This window comes from Macaca mulatta, chromosome 18, assembly GCF_049350105.2.
Source record: "Macaca mulatta isolate MMU2019108-1 chromosome 18, T2T-MMU8v2.0, whole genome shotgun sequence".
Taxonomy (NCBI): domain Eukaryota; kingdom Metazoa; phylum Chordata; class Mammalia; order Primates; family Cercopithecidae; genus Macaca; species Macaca mulatta.
Window position 1 is genome coordinate 49,333,046 of NC_133423.1, and position 24,460 is coordinate 49,357,505.

At 35.9% G+C, this 24,460-nt stretch overlaps 1 protein-coding gene across 1 annotated transcript in view; it reads left to right on the top strand.

Annotated features, from left to right (window-relative positions):
* Positions 1 to 477: 477 nt before the first annotated feature.
* Positions 478 to 24,460, top strand: part of RIT2 (Ras like without CAAX 2) — a 384,044-nt gene continuing 360,061 nt past the window's right edge. The window contains 1 exon segment of the mRNA NM_001257707.1: positions 478 to 590. Coding sequence (NP_001244636.1) covers positions 488 to 590 — 103 coding nt within the window. The 5' untranslated portion in view covers positions 478 to 487.

Sequence of the window (24,460 nt, forward strand, 5' to 3'; positions counted from 1 at the left end):
GTCATCCTGTGAGACATAGCAACTCCTGTGAGGTCTCAGATTCACTCCATTCTAGCAGCCCAGTCTGAAAAGGGGTCGAATGTGTGTGTGCCACTAACAGCTGTGACTGTGCAGGAGGTAGGCAGGAAAGAGAAAGGAGACAGCGAGGAAGGGAAATGCAGAAAGAATCAGATGAGGGAGGAAATAAAAATTAGAGAGAGAGAGAGAGAGAGAGAGAGAGAGAGAGAGAGATTGTAGGAGACGTGAAAGAGTGAAGGATCGGAAGGAAGGGTGGGGGATGCAAAAGCCAGATTTTTATTGGAAGCAATTGAAGTGGTTGCTATGAGACCCGCTCGAGCGGAGGACCAGCAGCCAGCCCGACGCTGATGGTTCTTACCTCGTACTAAAACCTTTGCTTTGACACAGTTTTAGAGTTGCTTAATATTCGAGCAAGCACCTGACACGGGTGACTTTCTCCTTCTTTTTTTCCTCCAGTCCCTCGGGTAAGATGGAGGTAGAAAATGAAGCCAGCTGCTCCCCGGGCAGCGCATCAGGCGGGTCCAGAGAGTACAAGGTGGTAATGCTGGGAGCAGGGGGAGTTGGTAAAAGCGGTAAGTTTTCACACCAAATGCTGGGGAAGGAGGGGCCTCTATAGAGACAACTCTATAGAGTGAAACAAGAATGATATTGCTGATGCTGTTAGAGGTGAACTGTGGCAGTTGAGCATCTGGCAGGATGCTCCAAATTGTCAGGACTGTTAAACCTATGCTGATGAGTCAGGAGAATGCAGATAGCCAGTGATGATCCACAGAACTTTAAGAGGATAATTGTTTTCTTTGATTTCATGCTGGGTGATATTTGCTTTTGGTGTATAGGTCTTTTTTAATAATAAAAATATGTATGAAATTGTCATGGCATGAGAAAAATGTGCTCCTATTCTCAAAAATCTTCAAATAAAGAAAGAAGTGCTATGAAAATGCAATTAAACAGTTACAAACACAGACATATACTCAGGATGATCAGTGTTGATTGTTGTGTTTGTTTCTTTCATTAGGAGGTTCTTTTTCCTCATCTATAGTCTGACATAGTGTGTGTGGGCTTTGAATATCAGAAAGAAAGTTGGTTTTTGGAAGTGGCAGTGATTTATGGAATGATATCCATTGTGAGTCCTGTGCAGGGTGAGCAAACTAAACTTCATGGTCAATTAAAGGAGAAAGATGAGGTGATAATAGAGATGAAGAATAATAAATTTGTTTTGGTACATAAAGAAGTGTCAGTTGTTGGGATTCTCGAGGAGCCTAAAAGGCCAAATATAAAAAAAAATTAAAAAATAGATACATAGTAGTTTTTCAGGCTGATCAAATGTTAGATAGCTCGGAGCTATGGCTGTGACTAGAAAATAAATAAATATGGCTTTTTATATAAATATGAAATATCTCCACTGGGAATATATCTTTGGGAATGCTAAAAGGCAGAAGAAATATTATAGTTAGTATGGACAATTCAGTAGTTTTAGTGTTGACAAAAAAATTAAAAGTTGAAGACAAGATTTTTGGCAGAAGAAACCAAAAAGCTGACAACTTTGGTGGATGGGTCCACAAGGGATAAGAAAACTGAACAGTGAAGGAAGAGGAAGGAGATTATGACTTTAGTGGACAGCAAAGTTAAAGATAGCAAGAAACATAAAATTCAGCACCCCTACCTCTTCTCCCCTACAAAAGAGAATTCTCATAAAAGATAAAAGAACTAGGTACATCTGAATGTGGTCAGTAGCAAAATTCAAATCAGAGTGAAAAAAATTATTCCTCTCTCCTGGGGAGGCAAAACTGTGAAAGAAAAGCTTTGCAATTGTGTATAAATGAGGAATTTTTACACAGCTTTCTCCTCTAAATGTAATGATTTGAGAAGGAAGGAATCAAAATAGAGGAGGATTGAAGGAAAGAGGAAGGGATGGAGGAAGGATACAGACAACATGATCTATATAAAATGAAGTTATACTTTTTAAGAATCCAGTCGGATACAGTGAGGAAGAAAGAAATAAGCAATGTGAGAATAAAATACTGAAGAAGAGAGAAAAACAGATCAAAAAAAAAAAAAAAAACCAGCAAAAGGTCAATTCACATTAAATGCCACCAGAAGCTTTTGAGGTCAGGGAGATGCTGAAATAGTCGCAATAATGTGCCTCCGTATTGCTTCTGTCTGCTGGTTAGGTATTTGCTTTTTCACCAGGAGCTTGGGGGATGTGGGGACAGAGTGACTGGTTTTTAGCCTACTTCATTTTATTCCATGGTAATGAAACTTGGAGAAAGAGTTTTTGGACAGGAACATCCTTCAGCAACGTACTTTTCTTGTGATATTGCTGATATTATAGTGGTGATGTTTTGTCTTCTATTTTGATCTCTCCCAAGTATTATTTGTGCTGACTGATCATCGTTACTGTTCCAATGACTATGGATTTTCAATGTGACACATGGCCTACAGAGTGGCCTGTCTTGCTCTCATCTTTGCTTTGTACAATAGAATTCAATTCATAATTAAGTACTTGAACAAAACTTTTCCAGTGAAATGAAAAGACAGGAATGACAGGCTCATTCTCAGAGAAAGTTAAGGATAAAGGGTGTAAACAGTTCCGTTGTACTGATTATATATAAATGGCAACCTTGGCTACTACACCAGAGAATATTTCTCATACTACAGTTTCACACCTGAAAAATGCTGTCCTTATGACTAAATGTTTGAAATCACAGTGATAAAATCATCCGGTCCTTGGACTTTTCCTCTGTGACTTATCTGATGTTATTACATCAGAATATAAACACTCAAGCACTGATTCTCAATATTAACCTTCTATTGAAGGTTAAAATATTTGCTTTCAAATGAACTAAAAATATACATTGTTTATTTTATTTCATTTAAGCCTAGGCTGGGGTGCAGTTGCATGATCATGGCTTTAAAATATGTTTTAAAAGCTACTTTTCATATTGAAGACTTAGATCAACAGAGGTATATGAAGGGATTGTATAACCCCATTACCATGGGTTGTGTGAAGACATTTGCAGAAGAGATCTGCTCTTCTGAAGAAACTAAAGAAGGTACATCAAGCTGCTTTCTGTTTCCAATTCTGAGAGTCAAGTCCAAGTCAGCCTTAAACATGGATTAAAAACTCAATTTACGGTGACTATAATTTTTAAAATCTTGGAGATTTTCTATGTGTATTAATATTTATTCTTTTTTCTTTTTGTAGAGATGGGTTCTCACTCTGTTGCCCAGGCTGGTCTCAAACTTCTGGCCTCAAGCAATGCTGCTACTTCAGCCCCCCAGAGTGCTGGGGTTATAGGCATGAGCCATTGTGCCTGGCCTGAGAAATGTTTTTATCCAGGTTTTACCAAAATATTTTTTTAATATAAACTTTTAAAGAATTTGCAACTTTACTGAAATAGGAATTGCCACAAGATTGAAAATATGTCAGGTAATGAATGCACTTTATGTGAGGAATTTTAAACCACAAGTAATCAATAAAGTTTACTGAGCACGTATTATGCACAGTCCTATGCTAGTTACTATAGAGAGGAAAAATGAAAGACATAGACATTTATGAAGCCCCCATTGCATGGCAGGCATGGGTTACATGTATTTCATGCTTATACTCAGTCCTAACCACAGTCAGAGTCGGTATTTCTATTTCACAGATGAGAAAAACAGAAGTCAGAAAAATGACTTGTGCCTGGTCATGGGGATAATAATTTAGAGTTCGGCGATGTTTTATCTAACTCTACTACGTTATGTTTAATGCTCTGAGAAGAACACAGAGTTGCATCACTCACTATTAAGAAGAAAACAGATCCATTGGTAATGCATTTCCTAGGTCTCGAATGTTATATTTAGAAGAGATCTTAACCGTGTAGGCTATCACTTTGATTTATACATCTATGCCTCTTTAATCTTTAACCTAATTGGACACTATGCATAACACTTCTGTATAAATATATAATTTATATTTATATTTTTATAATTAAAATTATATGTAATATTGTCCAAGAGCGTTACTAACTGCAGAGAAAACAGGGATACACAAGAATTATATGGACCATGGCCAAACTGAGGCACTGAGAGTCGAAGAGACCTGCAAAGGTCATTTATACAGCAGTGGCAGAGTCAGATCCAGAATCCAGTCCTTCTGACACCACTGAAGCTGCTTTTCCATCACTCCCCAATTTTCACACAGAGTGAGCTGAATCAAAACTGCACTATACAAAGTAACAGATACGTATACAAAGTAGCAGACGTTTAGGAGGAACAAGTATAGAGATCTAATGTATAGGATGAGGACTATAGGTAATAATATTTTATTTGGAATTTATGCTAATTAGTAGATTTTATTTTTTTATTTTTGTTTGTACATGGTAGGTGTATATATTTTATATATATATATATATATTTATGGAGTACATGAGATATTTGGATACAGGCATACAGTGTGTAATAATCACATCAGGGTATGGGGTATCCATCACTTCAAGCATTCATCATTTCTCTGTGTTATAAATCTTTCATTATGCTTTTTTTTGTTACTTTAAAATGCACAATAATTTATTGGTGACAATAATAACCCTGTTGTGCTATCAAATGTTATATCTTATTCATTCCATCTAACCACAATTTTGTACCCATTAACCATCTCCACTCCCTCCTCCTACTACCCTTTCCAGCCTCTGGTAGCCATCATTCTATTACCTCCATGAACTAAATTGTTGTAATTTTTAACTTCCACAAATGAATGAGAACATGCAAAGTTTGTCCTTCTGTGTCTGGCTTATTTCACTTAACATAATGATCTCCATTTCCATGCATGCCGTTGCAAATGACTGGATCTCATTATTTTTTATAGCTGAATAGTATTCCATTGTGTATATGTACCATGTTTCTTTTATTCATTCTTCTGTTGATGGACACTTAGGTTGCTTCCAAATCTTGATTATTGTTAATAGTGCTGCATAAATTAGTAGATTTTAGCTGCTCTTACTACCACCCCCTATAAAATGTAGCTGTGTGAAATGATGGATATGCTAATTTGTTTTCCTAGAGTAAATACTTTACTGTCTATACTTATCTCACAACATCATATTGTATACTTTAAATATACACAATAAAGTTTATTTAAAAAATAATGAAGTTAAGATTCATGATAAGAAAACTACTTAAGAAACAACACACATATAAATATACACACATTCAGTGAAATAACAATAAATGACAGTAAAATAGAAACTTATATGTATGGTGATTACAACTAAAAACAAAAGAAAACAGCAAAAAAAGACCAATTATCCAATAAAGTTCAGTATGTTCTTTTATCCTTCTCATTTTGTTCCACTGCCCATCCACTCACCTACCCTCAAAAAAGTAAAAAAAAATAAAAATTATCTCATGGTCACAGTTTTAAAGTTTTATGGAGTCTAAACAATCCTTACGAGTTTTAAATATTGACCTTTGCCACTGTGGTTTGAAACAGCAAGACTGTTCCTCAGTGTCAGAGCATGATGAAATATTGCCTTCATTGGCTTCATATCTGGTTCTCCAAGTTCAGAATCAAATTATTCAATAGATTTTATTCAATAATAATAATATCTTATTTTCCAGGTATTTTGGAAAATGCCTGCATTTGGGATTTATGCTAAGTTAGTAGATATGTATTTTATTGCTTTTTTTATTTTTATGATTTCCTAGTAGGTATATGTATATGTATTTATGGAGTACAGGAGATATGTGTATATAGGCATACACTTACGATAATAATCACGTTTTCAGATTTAAAGAATTTAAGATTCATAATGATCATATTTTGCAAAATAAGATATTATTGCATAAAATTGGGGTAAAAATAACATTTTACCTATTCTGTAGTATGATCTTATTTGATCATAAAATAAGAAAGCAAGTAGGAGAGGTATCTGAGCACAGAAATATCAAAAGATTTTGTCTAAGAGTAACGGAAGTGGGAAAGTCAGAAAGTAAGGACTGGACATGAACTCAGGCTTTCTAAATCTAAGCTGTTCTTCTATCAAGTTGTGTGGGAAAATTAGAGAAAGGTTCCCAATGTCAGATGAGAACTGAATGTCCTTCTCTGGTCCCTAGGACACATCTTGGAATTATTTGGTGAAATGTTGTCTTAACATACATCTTCAAGTGTGAAATATGTACGAAAACATTATGCAAGTCATTGAGAAGGGAGGGGGTGTTATTCATAACTGTGATTTCAGGTGGTTCCTGACCTCTGGGGGTGCACCATCTCATGGTGGAAACTTTGCTGTAACGTGTAATACAAAACAATAAGTTTATATTAGGCTTCTAATGTAAGAGCTTTGGAAACTCAGGATAAGGGATGGCTATAAGAGATGTGAAAGTTGAGAAGATATGACAGCATAGATGATATTTAAATTGTGTCTTAAAGGATGAGGAGAATTTTTTTGATGCAGAAGAGGAAAAGTATAGGGAGATACGAGGAAGAGAATTGAACATAAACAGTGTATACAGGGGCACAAAGGGATGTGAAGGCTTACAATTTTTAATGGCAGGATCTTGATAATGTAGTGTCCTTAAGGGGTAGTTGAAAAAATATCTTTTGAGATTTGCTCAATAGATGCCTTAGTTAACTGTGAAAAAGTTGACCAAAACAAATAAACTGAAAACACCAAAAGGATTACTGAACTCAGAATTTATTAAAATGTTTCTATTGTGAATTCTTTGTAAAGAAAAAACTCGTTTGTAAAATAAACAAACATATTCTCTCCCACGGCCATTTGCAATTTGTTGCCTCTGTAAATTCAGTTTCATGTACCAGGATTTTATTTTGTTTTATTTTATTTTATTTATTTATTTATTTATTTTGAGGCCAAGTCTGGCTCTGTGGCCCAGGCTGGAGTGCAGTGGCTGGATCTCGGCTCACTGCAAGCTCCGCCTCCCGGGTTCGTGCCATTCTCCTGCCTCAGCCTCCTGAGTAGCTGGGACTACAGGCGCCCGCCACGGTGCCCAGCTAAGTTTTTGTATTTTTTAGTAGAGACGGGGTTTCACCGTGTTAGCCAGGATAGTCTCGATCTCCTGACCTCGTGATCCGCCTGCCTCGGCCTCCCAAAGTGCTGGGGTTATAGGCGTGAGCCATGTACCAGGATTTTATAAAGAGAAAGCAGTAACAATATTTCTGAGGTAAGCAGAAAGCAACACACAACCAATTCCTTCCACCTCAGTGAATTAGGAAAGCAGGTAGGAAGTTGAGCCTTTATCTGATAAATTAAATCAAGGCAATCAACCAAGTGCATAATTCATGTCCCAGAGCCTCTGTGTTGTACTTCATTAACAGAACTTTGAATCTGACAAAGCTGAACAATTGTCACATCATGGCCATGCGTTATCCTAACCCTGTGCACTGCAAGGCAAAAGAAAAAAAATAAACAAGGGCAAAGTAAAAAGATGTTAAGATTCCAGTGCCTTCTGTTCTCACCCTTAATTGTTACCACCTCAGTTATACTGCAGACCATCACTCACTGCAATACTGTCAGGAAGCACTGGACAAGAGGTCTAAATAAGGCTCAGCAAAAGAGTAAATTGGTATCTACTCACTCAAGTGATGATTGAAAACAGAATTCAAGCGATAAAAGGCTGTGATTGACAACATCTCCAAGATTATATGTGCTCTGTAGATTTTAAATTGAAGAAAGAGAGTTACTACAGCTCTATATGAGTACTGTATGATATGTCTGCCCCATCTATGACTGGAGATGAACGAGCATGTAATGGTCCCTCAATGAGCCCACATGTTGCTAGGCTCCTTACGTTCACGCATTTACTTTGGTGTTCTGATGGCTGATGGTCTGTCACATTCCCCTGCCTTCCTATACCCCTTGCCCTGCCTTCATCTTGTGAGGAAAGCATTACTGTCTGCATTTTATAAATGAGAAAACTGAGGTACACACACACACAAACACACACACACACACACGTAATATGGCCCGAGGCACATAGATATTAAATGATGAACCTAATGTGCCTACATATGGATGTCTAAGTTCGATGTTTACATTATTTTTATTTTCTCACCTGAAAGTTTTTATTTTTTGAAGACGTGATGCTGTGAACCTGAGTTCTAACTTCAGCTGCATTTTCATACATGTATTTTAAACACCACACAAAATCATCTATATGAAAATATTTTAATATTTTTAATTTTCTACACAAACAAAGGAGAGTGCTACCCTTATTAGATGGGGTAGTGGGTGGCATGAGGAGCTCTGACTAAACATTTTAGCGTGGAGATACCAAAGACTGGTTTATTCTTGTCTATTCAGAGACCCCTGGGGGCCTCAACCACATAGAGAGAAGGTGACAATTCCTTTCAACTTGAGAAAACCAAGTAACCCAGTAATTATAGAAATTTATTGAAACCTGGGATCATGCTAACAAAGAAAGTAAACAGGGTGCTGAATAAACCACACAGATTTTTGAAATTAGGTGCTGATTTACTTAGGGAAGCATATTTTCTTTAAACATATACATTTGGGAATAATTAATAGAAATTGACAAAAAAGTGTTTGTGTGTGTGTGTGTGTGTGTGTGTGTGCGCTCGCACAACCATGCATGCACGCACATGCACCTAGACCTGTGAAAAGCCCACAGATATGACCAAGAGTTAGACACAGCCTCTGCTCTGTCCACCAGGGTAACAAACAAGATGTATAAACTGACTTGTGAGGCAATGATAGAGATGTATGGGAGGTATTTTGGAAGCAATGAGAACTATGGCTTAGGAAGTTAGAATGACCTACCATACAATGTTCAGCTGTTCATCTGTAGCATTGGGACTAGAGTCTCCTTTCTGGAGCATGAATTTTTCCAATAGGCCATGTCGCCTCCCATAAACCAGCATAAAATCTCACTGGAGATCAAGCTGCTGTCTATGACTGATTATTTCTGTGTGTATGTGTGTTTGCAGTGTGGTGGGATTGCAACTGTACACACTGACAGACGGTGGTCCTCTGTACTGCTCACACACCTGCAAGGTGCACTCTTATCAATGACTCTGGCTGTTTGCAAAGCCCATCAATGATATCAACTCAATCACTTGGGCTTTGCTCATAAATACCAGTTTTCTGGTGACCCTGACCAAACAGTGCCATCCGTCCTTCTCGTTGCTCAGCAGGGACCAGTTAAGTGCCATTGCTAGTCACTCTGCCAGACCATCATTTCTGTCCTTTCTGCCTACTATAATTCTACTTCAGCTAGCACCACAACGTCAGCATGAGAATATTGATAGTTCTAGTCCCCATACACTCCAAGCACTTCAGCATCCTGCCACTGCCAAGTGTATTGGGCAGATAGAAACCTGATTCTCATCAAAGTATGCGTGAAGGATGTAAAGCTGAAGGGGCAGTGGGGGATGGGGCCTGCCTGGAGATGTTGCATTGAAAAGGAAATCAGAGAGAAAACTAGATTTGCAGTCCCAGGAAAAAATCTTTAATTGAACTGAAATGAGATAGTGTAGATAATTTGTGGTCTTAACAATGGAACACCGAATAAAGATTTTTAACTATTATAGTTAGAGAAGTTGTTGTGGTGGTGGATGACGGAAGTCCTTTATCAGAAGATTTCTTGGATATGTGAAAGTCAATGTTTGGGTAGTTACTTATTGAATGAATCAGAAGTCCTTAGACACTTTACCAGTTCACAGTTCCTCTTAATATGCTTTAAAATGAGCAATAAAGCGTTTTTGTGTTCACACATCTGTGTGCATTCACAAAAGAGGAATGTTTCTTGTTTCGTCCAAATTATTATTCTTTCAATTTCTTCCTGCAATGAATGGCAAAATAAAAGTGAACATTTCTTAGTTTTGCATATACCTGATCCTTTTCAAAATGCACTAAATATTTTAATTTATTAAATCTCAGTAAACCCAGCAGTGTGGATGTGGTTAATATCCCTAGTTAATAGATGAGAATAGTAAAGCTTGAAGACGGTGAGTAATTCACTCAGGAACCCAGAGCCTGAGGTGACTACACAGAATTCAGTCACTGCCAGAGCTGAGGTCCTTAACCATTGTGCACTGTGCTCCTCATCATGCATTCTTTTGATCAACCTTTGATCTGTAGAATGAAGGCCTACCACAGAAGTGATGACATAATGATGTGAACTGGGGGTTTGGGTAACCTAGGAAATCCATATTTGTCTTTTCTCATCTGTAAAATGGGGATGACAATAATAACTATGAAAACAGTTCATACTCAGAATATTAATGACATAGCCTGGCACAAACTGTGGGACAATGTTTATAACATAAATGGATAGCTTTGTTTTTAATTATTTACCCTTAATAGCACTTGACGTTGCACAGGTCACTTAAGCTTGCTGAGTCCCCGTTTTCCTCATTAAAGGCTTTAATTAAAATATCCTCAGAGAATTGCTGGGTAGGTGACATTGGAAAATATTAAATAAAAACTATAGATCATAGTGCCCAATATTACACCTTCATTAAAACCACTCGTTCCCTCCCTCTCTCCCTCCCTTCCTCCCTTCCTGTCTTCCTCCCTTCCTCCCTCCCCCTTTTTTTTTTTTTCTTTCCTTCCTCCTTCTTTCCATGCCTCCACCTAAGGCAGTTTACCTCTGTAATATAGGGAAGAGTAGTGACACATCTTTCAGACAGGTCCTAGGAAAATACAATTTGTGTTGAATATTGTAAAACTGCCATTGTATATGCACCTGCTCTATTCCTGTTCTTGCTCTCTAGATCCTTATATTGATTAGTTTCTGCTTTGGTCTCTTGAGTGGTAATTTCAGTGACAGTAATAACAGTGGTTTACTTGTTACCTTAGTAAACAATCCCTTTATTCGTCCTAATTGACCCATACCACACACAAACACACACACACGCGTGCGCGCATGCACACACACACACACACACAGACACACACAGAGTGCACTGCCTGTTAGAGAAAGGATTGGAGGACAATTGCCTGCTACAGTAGCCCACAAAGGGCCTGATGAGAGGGGCTATGGCTTTTAACAGAGCATACCTCTGCCTGAATCGAGACTGAAATTAATTTTTCCAATATGTGTATTGTTTTAATAAAATTTGAGTAATACGACATGTCTTCCATTGTCCATATTAGCAACACTGAACATTTAAAGGGAAAGAGTCATATTTAATGGTTGCAGGAAAAGCTAATAATAAGCTACATGGATACAGATTTTTGTTTAATTGAAGAAATCAGGCTCTTTATTTAGTAGCAAAAAGGACACATCTTTTATTTGAAATTATAAAAACCTTAGCTAATTGGTTCTTGCCTATTTTATTTATTTATTTATTTATTTATTTACTGTTTAGAAATATATCTTACTTTATTCCAACATCATTATCTTAGGACTGAAATCAGTGGAAAAACATTAGGGATTTTATATGGGCAAATTCTGAGTAACAGAATTCTGGAACACCTCAGCGTCTTTTATTTTCCTCTTTCATTTTTAGTTGACAAGTAATAGTCATATGTATTTATGTGTTATTTTGATAGGTGTGTACAATGTGTAATGATCAAATAATGGTAGTTAGGATATCTATCACCTCAAACATTTATTACTTCTTTGTGCTGTGAGCATTAAAATCCTCTCTAACTTTTGGAAAATACACAATAAATTATAGCCAACCACATTCATTATACAGCGCTGTGAAACACCAGAACTCATTCCTCCCATCTAACTGTGATTTTGCATCTGTTAACCAAACTCTCCCCATCCTACCCTCCCTCTCTCTTCCCAGTCTCTAATGACCACAGTTCTACTTCTATGATATCAACTTCTTTAGATTTCACTTACAAGTGAGAACTTTTGATATTTATCTATGCCTGATTTAGTTTACTTAACGTAATGTCTTCCAAGTTCATCCATGTTGCGGCAAATGACAGGATTTCATTCTTTTTTCATGTCTGAATAGCATTCCATGTGTATGTATATGACATTTCCTTTATCCATTTATCTGTTGATGGGCATTCAGGTGTATTCCGTATCTCAGTTATTGGGCATAGTAGTGCAATAAACTTGGGGGTGTAAGTATCCTTTTGATATACTGACTCCCTTTTCTTTAGATAAATACCCAGTAGTGGGATTTCTTCTATCATCTTTTAAATCCTCTTATCTCACTCTTACCTGATCTTCATACCACTGTCAGTTTGTCCTGAAATACCGTTTTGATTCTTCTCCTCCTCTAACAACTAAGATATCTTACTTTATTCCAACACCATCGTTTTAGAATTGAAATAGACCCAGATATGTCCTTCTATCACTGTCATCTGTCTTCTAGACAAACTATTTTGCTTTTTGTTACCCAAATTCTTAGGACTTTTTTCTTGTATTCTTTACAAAGTTATTTTAAAATAAGCTCTCTCCTCTTTGCCTCAATTTGTTCAATTTGATCTCTCCTTTCAGATTCTGCACAAGTACTTCTTGCTCTTTAATATCTTCCCTGTCTACTCCAGTCTAATATCTTCTCTCTTCTTTATAACACTTAAAATTCTTTCTGATTATTATCCCTTCCAATAACTATTTACAATTATTCAGGTTCCTTGAGCATCTGGCTTGTGGTCTTAGATGTTATTTAAATTTTGAATTTGTATTTAATTTGTTATCTCTTTATATTTAATTTTCCTGTTTTAATAGCAAATTCATAAAGAGTAGGAAATAGATTTTATATTGTCTTCCTTTTCCCATGATACTTATGGGAGTAAAGCTTCAAAAATATTTATAAACATAATACCCTTCTTTCATCTTTGAGGAAATTCAGAGAGTAAGACACCAAGCATATGTATTAAAATAAAACTAAGCAATATCCTAAAAGTTCACAATAGAGCCATGAATAATAGAGAAAGAAACTGGCACCAAGAGAGAAGAGGCAGGTATGTGAGTATAGGGTAAAGGTGTGGCTTGGGAACAACCTAGACTCAGGCCAGCGTTAACAGTCTTTGGTGACAACGGATTTGAAGGCGAATAAGCCCACCCAGTGTTTAAGATGTTCAGAAACACAAATAGACCACAGGAAGTTCATCCATCAAAACATGGCAGATAGTCACAAACAAGTAAAATATAAATGCTGAGTTAAGGGCCGGGCACGGTGGCTCACACCTGTAATCCCAGCACTTTGGGAGGCCGAGGTTGGCGGATCACTTGAGGCCAGAAGCCTGAGACCAGCCCGGCCAACATGGTGTAACCCCGTCTCTACCAAAAATACAAAAATTAGCCGGGTTTGGTGGTGCACTCCTGTAGTCCCAGGCTGGACAACAGAGCAAGACTTTGTCTCCAAAAAGAAAAATAATAAATAAATAAATAAACGCTGAACTAAAAAGAACTGAGCATGCACCAACAGATGGAATCAGAAGCAGTGTACACATTCCTTGAAAGCCAAAGATTATGATAGCTGACAGTTAAATACATATGAATCAATGAAAGTAACTCATGTTTTATTTCCCAAACCTTTTCCCACTGCACATCAGAACTGTGGACTACTCTTGGGGTGGGGGGTGGGGTGGCAGGAAGGTTTCCTGAGGGTTGGAGTGGGCAGAAGAATATTTTATAAAATGTTATGAGAAGATCTCAGCAAATAAGACTGCAGAACATTGTTTACCCCCCTGGTTCTAAGTTCAAAATGTTTACTAACATAACAAAGAACAATTGTTTCTTGGTCAACACTAAGAAAAACTGAGGTAGATTGTAGTTGAAACAATGAATTCAGAATTAGCCACAAGTTTCTACATATGTTTCCCGGGAGGGTAAAAGTCATTCTGCATAAGATTTAATTTTAATTTTGATAAGAGGAAATCCTAAGAAGAGAAGACAATAGAATCTCCAATAGGACTAGATTCTAATCAAAGCATCACTTCTCCCTGATGTCAGGAAGCTCTAAAATCAAGAAGGCTAAACCTATTTCATAGGCAAAGTTGTTGCCATTTTTAGAAAACAAGCAAAACAATAACAAAAGAAAAAGCAAATAAACATACAGAAAACAACTTTACTCTCTAGGATTAAAAAGTTTTCCTTCCTATTTTGTCTACTTTTTGTTTAGCTAGCTACTTACTCTTTTCTACTTGCGTTGTCATACTGAATGAACTTAAACGATCTAATACCAGCTTTCACACTTTCTTTAGAGCCACCCCACAAAAGCCTTTTATATTTTTTCTGCCCTTAAAAAAATTTGCCTTCCACTTCATCACAGAAAAGCAAATTGAAAACATTTTTACCTAAAATACTTTGCTATGACAAGAATACAAGTGGTCTGCCACTCTTAGCTTATTTATGTATTTTTTGAGTGTAATTCTGAGACAGCTTGGCATGTTTGAAACAGCAGGGACTTTTAAGAGGGACAGGCATGCATGGAAATTCAGTTCTCCCACTAATAAATCAAGTGACTTTGCTGATTCTTCCTCTTCTTCTAGATCTCTTAATGTTGCAGAACACAGGGCTTCTTCTCATTTTAATTTCCTACGGTATTTTATCCAGTCACATGACTTGAATGTAATTTTTATACCTTTATGTCTTTGTATTAAATTAAATTTATATCTAGACTACATTTATATCTAAATTTATATCTGTATAATTAGACATAATTAAAATGACAAAAATTTAAAAAGACTACAATGCTAACGGAGAGGCAGGGTATAATGAGAGTATGAATTTATACAGTCACCATACAAAATAATTTGACACTCTGTACCAAGATGAAGAAATCTGTAACTTGATCAGATGATTTAACAGGTCTACTCCCAGCTATATATACGCAAAAGAAATTCACATATGTATGAACAAAGAGGCATGGTCAGAATATTTACAGTGGCATTATTCCTAATAGTCCTCAATTAAAAGTCTACGTGTTCATTACTATGAGTGAATCAATTGTGTTAGAATTTTTATATATATACACACACATTAATTATACATAGAAAATATATATATGTGCATATATTCATGTGTGAATGCACACACACACATATATGTCTGTGCATGTGTGTGTATATACATACATACACACAAAAAAGGAAAAGGTCACCTAGGTGGACTCCTTTCAAGGGAGGGAGGAGGCAGTGATTGAGAGAGACACTGGGGGATTTTGAAGTCCAGAAATGCAGACTAAAATTGCCCAAAACTAAACCACTGATCTTCTTTTCAAACTTGTTTACCACCAGCCTCCCTCAGATCAACTGATAGCAACTCCATCTTTCCAATTGCACGGGCACAAGACATTGGCCTGATGCTTTACTCCTCTCTTTCCTTCATACGTCCACATCCAATTCATAAGTAATTTCCTTGGTTTTGTCTTCTTTGTATATCCAGAGGTATCCTTTTTTCAACACTCAATTGTGAATTGAATTCTAACTTACCATCCTCTCTTGCCTGTATCTATAGTTTTGCACTAACCCTTCTGCATGTTTCAATTGTCTCCTACCATTTATTAACACAGCAGCCAGAGTGGTCCTTTTAAGCTGCAAGTCAGATCTTGTCATTACTGTGCTTTAAACTCTACCATGGCTCTTGCTTCACTCACAGCACTTTTAACAGCCGATGTCACTTCTGTGATCTCATGTCCTACTAACCTCCCTCTTGCTGTCTCTACTTCAGAAATATCAGCTTCCATGCTGTTCCTAAAATATGCCAGACAGGCACACTTCCCTTTTAGGGTTTTTGTGTTAGCTTTTCCCTCTGCCTGGGATACTTTTCTCCAGATAGCTGCTTGGCTTACTCTATCTTTTTCAAGCGTCTCTCTCCTATTGTCGCATCAATGGACCTGTCTGCACCGGCCTAATCTATTGGAAAACCTCACCTTCCTACCATATCCAAATCTCCCTTTCTTTGGTCCAGTTTTTTCTTTCTATAGCACCTATTGCTTTCCAATGTAATAACTGATTATGTTACTAGTTATTGTTGGCCTTCCTCAACACTAGAATGTCTGTTTTATTCTCCCAACTGCTTAGTGAATAAATGAAATGAAGTTACCTAAACTTGTGAAGCTTCAATGTATTTATCTCTAAAGTATGGAAAATAATACCAGCCTTGCCAATGGGTTATGAGATTTAGGGCTGTAACTGTAGAGGTGAGAAGTGATAAGACTCTAGTTATATTTTGAAAGAAATGCCAAAAGCATTTAGTGATTGATAGGAGAGTGTTGTGGGCCTAAGCCAAAAATGATTTTGCCATCAATAGAAATGGATTATTGTATGCAAATTTGTCAGGAAAAAAACCCTGCAAGATTGTTCTTTTAATGTTATGCAGCAAAAGAGAGCATACGTGGCTCTTGATATTATAGACAGACAAAATACACAAATACACATGCTTATGGTCTTCTGATGCTTATACTCCCATTGAGTTTAAGACTTTTTGAACCAGAACCTATGCTGTAGGGGAAATATGAAGATTAAATTTAATAATCCAAATAAACAAGTGTCATCTGTATATAGGTATGTGATAAATGTCTGAAGTTATTTTTTATTATATTAATGAAAAGATTGATAGTTTATATTAATAAAAAGCATGATAGTTAAAGTGAGGAAGAAATACATTAATATATATATAAGATTAAAAATGCAAACTTACATTTAAGTATTTTAGATGAAAGGGGAGTAAATAAAACCTTGTTTATAGATCTTTATAACCTTGGAAATCACACTCTATTAAGGAGGTTTAAACTGAATCATTCATTCATTTAATATACAGTATAGATGGATTGAGTTCTGTAGCTTTCCAGCCATCATTCTGGATGCTAGAGTCATAGAACTAGCCCAAGCCCACATCTTCAGAAAGGCAAAGAGAGACAAATGATAAGGAAATTACAATTACCAAAGCATCAAAGCTGATCTTGTTAGTGCTCTTTTTTTCTGATTATCTTTTCCACATAAATTTGCTATATATGATTTACCTAGAACCAGAATAGAAAATCAGAAGACTGCAACTCCCCTTTCCTTAAAATTATATGCCAACAGCATGGAGGTTTTCTTAGGAGCATAGGCCAGATGTTGCCATCCTGTTTCTCTATTTCATCCCAAATATTGACATGACTGTTCACTCCTCTGAGGTTGGGTTTGTTTTGTATAGTATGTGCTTAAGAGCAAAGATTTAAGATCTTGCTACCAGCATTTAAATCCTGGTCAATTCTTGCAGTAATGTTGTGATCATGGGCATATCACTCAGCATCTCTGAATCTTGGTTTTCTTCTCTGTCAAATGGGGTTGGTAGTACAATGGCCTTCCAATCAATTAATGAATAGGCTTCCAATGAATTCATGTAAATAAAATCCTGAAACAGTCCCTGGTACTTCCTCATAAGCACTAGTTATTGTCCTTGTGGCTGTTATTGTTGCTATTGTTATTGTAACCATTATGTCTTTGCAAAAAACTCTATTCTGCCCTATCCAGGCTGATAATTATGTTTTCTACATTTTTCTCTAAGACTGAGATGACTTTATTCTCCCTTACTTCAATAAAAGCATTTATTATTTACATTGCTATGTGTTACAACTATTCTCTCTTTATCTAGGGTGAAAAGATTCATGCAATCCTAAGCAAATGGGCTTATAAGGAGGGGAACCAAAGAATGCGTTTGCTAAAGATTTTCTAGGAAAGAAAGTGCCTTCTGATTTCTAAACTCCTGGTTCTTCCCAAAAAGGAAGAGACATGTTTCTGCTATTTTTGAAAACTCTGACGATAAAAGGTTATTACCTAGAATCATTCTGATCCCTCAGAAAAGGACTTTCTAATACAACTTCCAACACTGCAAGTTTCTCATGCAGAAAACCTTTAGACACAAGTGAATTCAAAAGAGAATTTAAGGAACCAGGTTATAGCTTCAGTATTTTGTTCAATTTGAGCTTATCCTGGAAGGTCACACATTTTACATCTCTTTGAGCTGCTCTCCCCATCACTCCCAGCATGTGCTATCATTTTTAATTTTCAAGTTTTATAGCTAACACTTGAGCTACACCAGCTAATATCTAGCTAACTAATAAGGTCCTCTGCTTCCACCTTTATTGATTAATCATCTGTTGGAGTTTTTAATATCCATTTGTGTTTAATATGCTGATATTAAAAATGCCTCTTTCCTGAAAGTGATGGATGGTCTTCCAAAGGACAAGACTTTGGTTATGATTTATGTAATAGCGAGTTCACTGGAGTCTGGCTGGAAAAACTACCCTTGGAGATCATTGTAATAAAGAGCTCTGTAGCAACACTTTTCAGGTCTTTAAAAGCTGTCTGGTGGATAAAGTTACTTTGTATTCAGATTTCTATGTAGACCTTCTAGCGTCAGTCTCCAATAAAACTCACCCAATGGGAATTATTGTTTCCTTATACAAACCCTTTGCTCCAGACAAAAGGACCTTTCCATTGTCTCCCAAGTATACCTTACATCTCTATACATAACTTTTGCATAAGATATTCTACTCTTTTCCAAAAGCTTTCTGGAATTTCCTCTGCTTATTTTAATTTCATTCGTTCTTCAAGAACTAAAAGATAAATATCCAAACCCACAGTAATTTATTCTCCCTCTCAGTATTTCTATTTTTTGCTGTCTGTGCTATTTATTTAACATTTAACATATTCGGATTTGTATATTTAACCTTCTCTGTGTATGTCCTGTCTTTTCTCTATAATATAAACTCCTATAAGTTAAGTTTTATATGCTCTATACCCTATGCCAGTACTTCTCAAATTGTCACTCCCTGGTCCTCAGCAGCTGTAGCATCTAGGAACTTGTTAGAAACACAAATGTTCACACCCCACGTCAGACCTACATAATCAGAAACTCTAAGGGGTGTTTTCAAACTTCCCCATATAATTATATTGTACAGCAGTTTGAGAATCCCTAGTCTACACTATGCTACTTTCTCTCTTTCTCATGATAACAAGGACTCAAGATATACTGGACACTTGCATATTTGTTAGTTAAAATTAGTTTCTTCTGATTCTAAACTACAGCTAACACGCTTTGGATAGGATCAAAGACACACCTCTTTCTAAGCATCAAGCTTGTTTCTCCACTTTATACCTTCATTACATTTTTCTCTCAGTCCATTAGATTTTGTTTTTAGCATCGTACTTTCTCAAAGAACTCAAAATTTAGCATAAAAGACACTTATTCAAGAAACTGTGGCATAAATGATTGTATCAATTATGTTAAGTAATTTCCCTAGAATTTTAGCTTTATATAACTTTTTGAGTATGAATTTCTTGATACATATAAAAAAAATCTAACCTAGAAAAATTGAGAATAAAGCAAACACTTGTGAACCCCCACCACTCAACTTAGTTAGTAATTTTAGCTGTTTTATTAAGTATATTTAATCACCAAACAAATATACTAACATGATTTTAAAACCATTTTAGTTATTATTATACACTGATAAAAGAGAAATGTGAAAGCAAGAGTATCTCTCTAGTAGTCACCAAAATATAATATGTAAATAATCTGTTCCCATGTATCTGCTAGTATGTGTCTTTGAATGTTATAGGCAATATAACTACATATTTTCTCCTGAAAGGAAACTTCCCATGTTAAAAATAATCTTCTGTGATATTATACACATGATTTACTCTTCTTGAAAAGTAGATTCATTTTTAGATTTAGGAAATCTGTCACCCCTCTAAATCTCAAAGGATACTGTTTAATAACCTGACAAGGAAGAAGATAGTTTCCAGCTAAATTCTATGAATTACTAACATATGGACCAGAGAAATTCAGATAGGCCAAATTTTAAAGTTCCATTCAATTTATCTGTGTCTGGTTTGCTGGTGCTAATCTAGACCATCTTCATTAGCACATGTGCTTTCTTGGATTTCTTAACAGACTCTGAGGAAATACTTGTTTACAAGTTGGGATTTATATTCACTCCTCTGTTTCATTCCTTCCTTCCTTTTTCTACTCCAATGTGAAATATTCTTACTTTTCCAGATTGTTCTGCTTCTTGAACATGTGCTATGTAAGTGTTTTTTTCTTCTAATTATTAACACCTTTGCAAAGTTTTAATTACTGTAAATGTAGCCATTACTGTGTATAAATATCTACTGTCTCCTAGTAAGCCAGAATCTTTCAGTAGCGAGCTGAGAGAGCAACCTCTCTTGATTTTATATTCCTCACCTTTAATATTAGTGTAAAGGAAAAATGTAGAGTTTTTTAACATCCATATTCTTCACATAAGTATTTCCAGGTATAATAGTGTTAAATATCTTGTCTAATCAAATTATCATGTCATTTGAGTTAATACTTAGAATCTGCATTTGTTGCTCAAGTGATCAAACCAGTGAGTACAGTTATAATGCAGATAAGGAAGTGGATAGGTATTAAAGATATAATCCTACACCATTTGTGTTTAGATATAATGATTATGTTGAATTTAAAATTGTTTACTTTTTTACATAAGATCAAGTAATTTAAATAAATTTTCTCCCAAGTAGTGAGCTTTAAATTTATTTGTGTACTTGTCTATGTTTTTTTGTTTTTCTTTATTATACTTTAAGTTCTAGGGTACGTGTACACAGCTTGTGGGTTTGATGCATAGGTTTACATGTGCCATGTTGGTTTGCTGCACCCATCAACTCGTCAATTTTTAACCCTATCAAAAAGTGGGCAAAAGATATGAACACACACTTCTCAAAAGAAGACATTTATGCAGCCAAAAGACACATGAAAAAATGCTCATCATCACCGGTCATCAGAGAAATACAAATAAAAACCACAATGAGATACCATCTCATGCCAGTTAGAATGGTGATCATTAAAAAGTCAGGAAACAACAGATGCTGGAGAGGATGTGGAGAAATAGGAACACTTTTACACTGTTGTAAAATTAGTTGTAAGTTACACTGAGTGTAAATTAGTTCAACCATTGTGGAAGACAGTGTGGTGATCCTTCAAGGATCTAGAACTAGAAATATCATTTAACCCAGCAATTCCATTACTGGGTATATACCCAAAGGATTATAAATCATGCTGCTATAAAGACACATGCACACGTATGTTTATTGCAGCACTATTCACAATAGCAAATACTTGGAACCAACTCAAATGTCCATCAATGATAGAATGGATTAAGAAAATGTGTCATATATACACAATGGAATACTATGCAGCCATAAAAAAGGATGAGTTCATGTCCTTTGCAGGGACATAGATGAAGCTGGAAACCATCATTCTCAGCAAACTATCACAAGGACAGAAAACCAAAGACCGCATGTTCTCACCCATCAGTGGGAACTGAGCAATAAGAACACTTGTCTATGTTTTAAAACAGAATGTACCACCTGAGGTTTGTAATGGATAGAAACAACAGTTTATTGATTTATGTCTAATATTTTGACTTATTCTCATTCTTAATTCCTTGATGTTATCTTTCCATATGTTATTCCATAATATCTACATTAATTCTATTAATTAATTTTGAAGTCTTTCTACAAACAAAGTGGGCCTGTTCTCAATACAATTTCCCTGAATACATTTTGCCATGAAACTCAATGCCATTTTCTGTATCATAAAGATCCTGTTTTCTTGAAAGTCTTTTTAACCTTTCTAATGCCAATTCACTGAATTCAAAGTAATTAACAATCCATGATCCTATCAAGAACCAGAAAAAAGAAAATACATTGCACAATGTATGACCACTGATCCACAGTATGAGATGATTAAAAGCAAGAGAGAGGTGGATTTGAAGCTAATCTATAAGCTGGGATTTCACTTCCATCTCCAACTCAGATTTTGTAAGTACCCATCTTCTATAATACTACTTCTGTTATATTCAATTCCATGAATAAAATAATAATTTAGTTTCTCTCTGACTTCCCTTGATCTTCCATATCTTTCATCAGAGCCATGCCGAACCATATTGGAGCCTGAGGCAAAGTGAAAAAAAAAAACAAAAAAACACGAATACCAATTTTGAAATATTCTTCAAGGATTTTTGCATTAATTTTGAATTTTTAAATATTCACTAAAAGTAATTTTTCTAGATTATTGAATTTTTGGTGCTTGCTCCCCTGCTCCTCTCTCCAAATTCTGTGCCTGCCTCACCTCAGTTCCCTTCCTGGCTTTCATTTTCAACTTTGCTTCTCACATATGTTTCTTATGCAATCCAAACCTTGGTAGCTCATCTTGCATAAACTATTTTAATATAATATGGAAATGTGAAGATAGTGTGGTGATGGTAAATTTTAGCATTTCTGCAAGTCAGCGTCAGTACTGACCTGAGAGGCACAACAGTTTTCATGACCTTCACCAGTTCCCCAGTTGTCTCTAGATCCTACACCTCCCAGCAACCAAAATGCTGGAGTTAGCTCATGTCTTCTCTTTTTAACTGACCTCACAGAGAACTGACTCTTTGGAAATTTCAACTCAGAAGAAAGCATTACCTTCTACATGCTGATAGGTTTCATCACTTCCAGGATATTCATTCTCTAGCTCCCTCGTCATATATTTAAATATGGCTATTTTGGGGAAGCAAATCTCCCAACAACCTCCAGTTACAAAAAACAAAAGGGGAATAAATAAAAGAGCCAGGTCTATAACAATAAATTGCTGATAGTAATAAACATTTTAAAAAACACATTTCTCTGAAATATAGCCAAAGTAAGTGTGATTTTTGCTACAGAAAATCAGGAAAGCACATTTCCATCTCCTCAATGAAAACTAGTTGTTATGCTTTGCCATTGATAGTAGGGAAGGAGGTACAGCCCACTCCAATAGACTTGGGGAAATGAGCATTTTTCCTTGACTGACAGTGACACAATTTAACAAGAAATACCACAGTAGCCTTCAGTACTTTGGGGCTCTATTTTCTCATTTAAAAAGTGAAAGCACTGAATCAGTTTAACTCAAGATGTTTTCCAGCTCTTAAATAAATTCTCCCACCTACTCACATATTCTTTTCAAGAAGTTTCTCTGTTTGACTCAATGCTAATAAAATTAGTGTTAGTGGTTTTACACTGTAATTTTATTCTTTAAAAAAATTATAATAGCTATTGTGCAGAAATTATAATCTTGCTTACATATAAGAATATACTATGCATTTGCCAAAGCTTGTATTAGCTAATATTTAGTGATAAAAATAACATTATTTAAGGTGTAACTTTTACTAACAAAAAGACAGAAACTTCCCCTGACTATTCCAGACTGGCCCAAGTGAGGCAAAATAAGAGACTGTTTATAGAACCTAAGTTTCAGCCATGATTTCTTGCTTTAATAATATTATGTTGCTTGCAGTTACATAATACTATCTTGCCTCACTGTCATTCCTTCAACATTTACTTGATATTGAGAAACTGTTTTGACATAAAATGCTGCCTTCAAGCTGAGCTTCTGTCTTGATAACAGTCAATATGGGGCTCCTATTGGCAACCATGGTCCTCTCAGCTTGTAATCACATTGGTTTTTGATCTGAAGGACTTAGTACGTCTTTAAAATGCTCCTAGAATATTCTCAGTTAATCTTGAGACTGTATTTAAGTTTCACAACCCCAAAAACACACCCCGTATTCAGTGAGAATCTATTCTGCCATTTTCATATGAAGAGATGACAAACTTGATTTTAGTTAAATAGATTTTAGGGAATAAAAGCATTTTTTACACGAAGCAGTCTTAAGATATTCAAACCTCATAATTCTGTGACCTGGTCAGGCAGGTATGATTACTCCATTTTAAAGAGGAAAAACCAAATCTTTGATTTTGGCTATTGCAAATGTGCTAGAGTGTGTTTTCTATCTCCGTAAGCTTCAATTTTGGGGATTACAGAGTCAGAGCTCTACAGAGCCCTTGCTAAAAGCATGTTTCTTGGGGAGAGGTAACTACATGTGCATCTACAAGCTAAAGAGTCACTCTCTAGACCCTCTGATAATTTTTCAAAGGTAGTAGAGGTCCCAGTACCTTGGAAAGTAGGACTATTTTTCATTATGTGTTTGTATGTGATGTCATCAAAAGAAAACTTCTATTATCGTTTTGACCCCAGTTACCGTTTAAATTATCCATGAAATAATATATATGGAATGATAAATGATTAAGCATATAATTATTTTGAATTCTTTCAAAGCTTGAAATCATTTTACTTAGATATGTGTAGATAGTGCTTAAAAACCTAGATGTAGCTGAGGCCAAGGAACATCAGATGTTTTTTAAATATTGCTAAAGAAGGAAAGGTTAAATAAAACAGATGAGATCTTCCCTCAATTATTGCAGGCAGAGAAGAGACCAGGAGCATTCAGAATCCTAAATAACACATAATCCAAAGGTCATCTTTGTCTTTGGAGCATATAATGCAATTTCTGTTGTAGCACATCTTCTCTCTGCTAGGTAACTGAACATCCAATTTTGTTTTAATTTCCGGAGAATAATCCAGTTTAAAGTGAAGGAATATGAGGCACATGTGGCTCATAGGAAAACAGCCTTACAGGCCCAGCCACAGAAGAGGGTCCAAATGAAGATAA